Source organism: Apteryx rowi, unplaced genomic scaffold, assembly GCF_003343035.1.
Source record: "Apteryx rowi isolate R43461 unplaced genomic scaffold, aptRow1 scaffold_56, whole genome shotgun sequence".
In the NCBI taxonomy this organism is placed as follows: domain Eukaryota; kingdom Metazoa; phylum Chordata; class Aves; order Apterygiformes; family Apterygidae; genus Apteryx; species Apteryx rowi.
The window spans coordinates 488594-493358 of record NW_020450827.1 but is presented as its reverse complement, the minus strand read 5'-3'; the positions used below and the strand labels follow the sequence as shown (position 1 = coordinate 493358).

Sequence of the window (4765 nt, the reverse complement as noted above, 5' to 3'; positions counted from 1 at the left end):
ATGCACGCTGTAACGGTAGAACAGAGCCACCCCGTCCCCGAGCCACCCTGTGCTGTGCTGGCGGTGTATCAATAAACTGTGTGCAGTCGCCGCGGGCCATGTCGCGCTGTCTTTGCCCCCAGGGCCCCTGCTCCGGCTCGGGGAGGACGGGGCGGGTGCAGACGGTGGGGCTGGGGCGGCGCGGAGGGACGCGCGGGGAGCATCGGCGCCGGCACCCGGCTGCCCTCGCCCAGCCCTCACCGGGGGGGCTGCGAACTCCCCAGGCGGGGAGCCCTCAGGGGCATTGCTCTCCCCCCGGGTGGGCAACTCCAGGGTGTCCCTGCCACCCGAAAACCTCCCCAGCCCCATCCCTGACGGCACTCTCCATGCTGAGCCTGTTGCATGCTGGCGATTTCGGAGAGGCTTTGAAGAGCAGCCCCCCCCCCCCCCGAGGTGCGGGACCCCAAGCGCTGCCAGCCCAGCTCCACAAGCCAAGCGGCCATCCGCCCTCCTTCCTCCCGGCGAACCGCGGGGCGCAGGCTCCCTTTGCAAGTCAGGCGAGCACAGAGAGGAGCTGCTATGCGAGAGCCCTCGCGCTGTCGTTATTCCATTATCCCACTAGGAATACTAGCAGGAAACACAAGAAAAAGGAGAGGAAACTTGGTGCCTGCTCTCCCCCTGCCAGGGAACATGCACAGGCCACCGGGTGCAGAGTCCCCCGCCGGCAGCTTGCACTGCCTCCCGTGCGGAAATGCACGCCGCCAGCTTCACCGGGGGCTGGAGACACGAGGCGAAGCGGCGCAGGGGCGAGCACCTCTCTGCGGCACTTACCTGCGATGCCCAGCATCTCCCCAGTGCCCGGCGGGCCGAGCTCCTTAACCAAAGGTTATTGCATGCAACAGGGCCGGGGGCAACCGGGGCTGCGCAGGAGCAGCCAGCTCGCTGCAGGGCAGAGCCCAGCACCCAACGAGCGACCCACAGCCGAGCAATGCTGCCTGCCTCCAGGAGAGGGTGCACAGCCACCCCCTCCTTATGGCCTGATGAGCATTGCAATCAGCTGATTGCTCTGCTCCTTCAGCTGCTCCTCAGCGTTGACTGACAGGCGTCGGAGGAGGCAGGCGGCTCTGGTGTGGGCATCCTCCCGGCACGCATCCCGGCTGCATCCCCCAGGGCTGCCCGGGGCCCTGGAACGCAGGGTGAAACCCGGCTGGGGGCTGGTGGGCCGCGGGCGAGGAGCCTGCCAGCACCGCCGCACGCCAGGCGCTTGCACCGACCCGCAGGCGTGCAAAACGGAGCAGCGCCTTCGCGGCTCCCGGCTCTGGCAGATGGTCCACGCCGGGCCGCCCACGCATGCCAGGGCTGACGACACACTCGAGCCAGCGCAGGGTCTGGCCGCCACGGCTAGGCTTTGATTGCATTTTCCAAATAGGTTTCGAGGGACAGCAGCCAGCTCTGGAGGCTGTCCCACCACCCGGCGCTCCCCGCCTCGCTCTTGCCCTGCTTCCCTTCTCCCTCGGCGCCGGCTCCCTGCTGGCACGCAATGCCCTTGGGGAGCCACCGGCCGCAGCTCGCTGTCCCCTTCTGCCYGGCCCCGGGCTGCTCCCCGCCGAGCCCCTTCCGTCCGCCGGATGCCTCCGTCACGTCCCCATCTGCCGCCGGCGCCGCGGGGCTCGGGCAGGAYGCCCGCGCGGCCCCCTCCACCCCGGCCAGGCACAGCGTCACCGGCACCTCCAGGAGCAGGGTGGCAGGGATGGCTCGCGGCCATGCCTCGCGCCGCGCTCCCTTCCTCTTCCTCCCACGCCGTCCCGGCCGGCTCGTCCTTCTGCTAGGAAAAGCGCCTCTGCGCCGGCGAGGAGCCCCGCGCTTTCCTCCCCTGCAGGCTTTGCAGGGAAGCGTGGGCTCGCTCCCGCTCCCGCTGCCGGACTCGCTGCTGGAATAACCTCGGAGGCGCACGTGGCGGAGCGGCACGCCGCAGTCGCCCCCGGTGCTGCCCTCGGCTTTGCCGCGGGACGTCTGTGGGGTGCCCGCGTCCCCGGGCTGCCGGGCTCTGCCCCGGGGCCGGGCAGCGGGGCGCGGGGCCGGGCGGGCGGCCGCGCGGGGGCTCTGCCGGATGCACCGGGCCATGGAGAAGGTGACGCTGATCTTCCCGGGGAGCTGCCTCGGGGGGGGCGGCGCGTCCTGCCATCGCTTCTCGGCCGGGCTCATGCCGCCCGCCGCGCCCCTGCCGGCCCCATCTCCCCGCCGGCGGCCCTGTGACGTCACCGCCTGCGGGGATGATGTCATAAGTTTCCTTGCGCCTTTTCCCCCCGGGAGCAGCGTTTTGGCCGGCAGCGCAGCGAGCCCTGCTCAGCGCCGTTCCCCCCCCCGGGGCTCAAGGGCAAAGCGACCCCGAGCAAAGAGGCTTCTCCGTCCAAGTACAAGAGTATTTATTACACCGTTACAAGAGAGAGACAGCACCTTGTGTGGGGGGGCTCTTCCCGGGGACTGGCTTGTACATTCAGAGAGCTGTGACCGGCTCGGCCGAGCCGAGGAAGGAGAGCRGGGCCCGGCCGCGGCRGGCGYCCCCGCGGGCATGCCCCCTCGCCCGCCCCGCTCCCAACCGCGTGCCCGCCGGCGCCCGAGCCCCGGGGCCCCGTGCGAGCGTGTCTGAGTGCTGAGGTTGGCTGTGTGCTCCTCCGTGCAGTCCGTGCGGGGGAGCGCTCCCCCCTTCCTCCCGGCCCTCCTCCTCCTCCTCCTCCTCCTCCTCTTCCCCCCGCCGCTGCTGCTGCTGCTGCTGCTGCTGCCCGGCCGCCGCGCGGGGCCAGCCGGGCCGGGGCCCGCGGGCCGTCATTTCCTCGTGTGCAGCGTGTCCTGGAACTTGGTGCTGGTGTAGCGAAGGTGGAAACCCTTCTTGTTGATGGTGTCGTCCGAGTGGAAGCGGATCATCACCGAATCGCCGGCCGAGTAGACTTCCTCCGGCGGCTGGCAAGGGAGAGAAGCGGTCAGGGCCGTGGGCTCGGCCCCGGCGGGACCCCGGCCCCCTCCCAGGGATGCTCGAGCGTCGGGGCCCTGCTTGCTCCGTTGCCCTGCTGGGATTTGCTACCGGGAAGGTGCAAAAGGTGCAAAATCACTGCAATACTTGCAACGCCGCCTGCAAGCTGGCGCTGCCTGGGGGGATTGCACCCTTGCTTAGAGCCCCAGATACCCCGGGGCACGCTCCCGGGTGCAGGGCTGAGCTGGCCGGGCTAACCGGGGGCTGCGGCCTCTCTGCATCGCTCACCCCAGACCCGCAGTATCGGCCGAGGCGGGGGGCCGTGCCGTCGTAGCCGTCGAAGAGCTCCATGTAGTCGTAGCCACAGTCGGCCTCCTCCTCGATCTCAAAGGTCTGGAAGATGAGCTCCACGCCGTAGCCCTCCTCAGCCATGATCACCCACTCGCAGTCCGTGCCGCCCGGGTAGTTGTTGTCCCCGAACTGCGCGTGCGAATACAAGTCCTTGGTCTGCACCTCGGCGCGCATCTGGCCCCCGCACACTTGGGGAGAACCCAACAGCGGGGCGGTTAGGAGGCACGGCGCCGGCGGGCTCAGTGCCCCGTGCCCGGCGCTGGGTCCGCTGCGGCTGTCCGTGCCCGGCGCCTTTCCGTGCCCCCCGCCCGGACGTTGCCCGAACCCCCCTGGGCTGGGAGCCGGCGGGTACCTGTGGAGTGCGTGGCCTCGAAGCCCTTCTTCTGCACCGAGTTGTCCGAGACGAACTTGAGGAACATCTTGTTGCCGGAGGAGACGAGCGGCTCGGGCTCCTTGGCGCCGCAGAACCGGCCCAGCACGGGCGCTTTGGCGTCGCGCCCGTCGTAAACCTCCAGGTGGTCGTAGGTGCACTCCTGCTGCGCCTCGATGTCCAGCTCCGCGAAGGTCTGCGGCGGGGAGAGCAGCCGGCGGCGCTCAGCGGGGCCGGCGCGGCCAGCCCCGGCGCGGCCCCTCTACACCGCCCCCCGCTCTACGTTACCAGCTTGACGCGGTGGCCCGCGGTGGTGGCGATGGCCCACGTGCACTCCTTCTTGCTGGGGTACTTATCGGGCCAGTTGGGGCTGGTGATGGTCCCCGAGATGGACGTCACCTTGTGGTCGCAGCCGGCTGCGGGCAGAGTGGGGGTGAGGGCTGGGCCCCCGGCGGCGCCGGCGCGGCGCGGGGGGCTCCGACCCACCTTCCTTGCAGTCGTGCTTGTTGTCGTGCAGCACGAAGCCGCTGCGGCACTGGCACTCGTAGCTGCCGAAGGAGTTGAGGCACTCGTGCTGGCAGCCGCCGTTGTTCTTGGAGCACTCGTCCTTGTCTAGGAGAGAAGGGACGGGGCGCGGGTGAGCGGGGCGGCGCGGCCGGGCAAGCAGAAGCCCCGGTGCCGCGTCCGGGTGCCCGCGCACGGCTCCGGCTCGATGCATGGGTGCGAGCTGGCCCCTGCCTCCTCCGAGCCCAGATGCGCATCCGAGCGCAGCGACCAGCCAAGCAAGCGCCTGCGGCCAGCAGCAAGCAGCTGCGCGTCCCCGTGCCGCGGCGGCAGCTCCGGCGGCCGGCGGGAGAGGGGCGGCCCTCGCCCGGGCTCAGCGCGCACGGGGCCACAACCATTACCTGCTTACGGGACAGACGGGTAGGCAGAAAAACACACAGTGACAACCAAAGATGCACAAGAAAGACCAGGACGCGGGAGTCCCTCTTTACTCATCGACAGGAAATGTCACAGACACGATAAAAATCGGAAACAAGGTCAACTGGTCAATGACAAACCGGAAGAGTCTAAAAACGATGGGAAAGGGGGCG

General features: G+C 69.7%; 1 protein-coding gene across 1 annotated transcript in view; it reads right to left on the bottom strand.

The window, feature by feature from the left end:
- Positions 1-2805: 2805 nt before the first annotated feature.
- BMP1 (bone morphogenetic protein 1) overlaps positions 2806-4765 on the bottom strand; it is a 14173-nt gene continuing 12213 nt past the window's right edge. Inside the window, exons 16-20 of the mRNA XM_026081678.1 lie at positions 4158-4283; positions 3960-4087; positions 3654-3867; positions 3239-3489; positions 2806-2940 (exon numbers count right to left, since the gene is read on the bottom strand). Of these exons, the coding sequence (XP_025937463.1) occupies positions 2806-2940; positions 3239-3489; positions 3654-3867; positions 3960-4087; positions 4158-4283 (854 nt within the window). The remainder of the gene's footprint in view (positions 2941-3238; positions 3490-3653; positions 3868-3959; positions 4088-4157; positions 4284-4765) is intronic.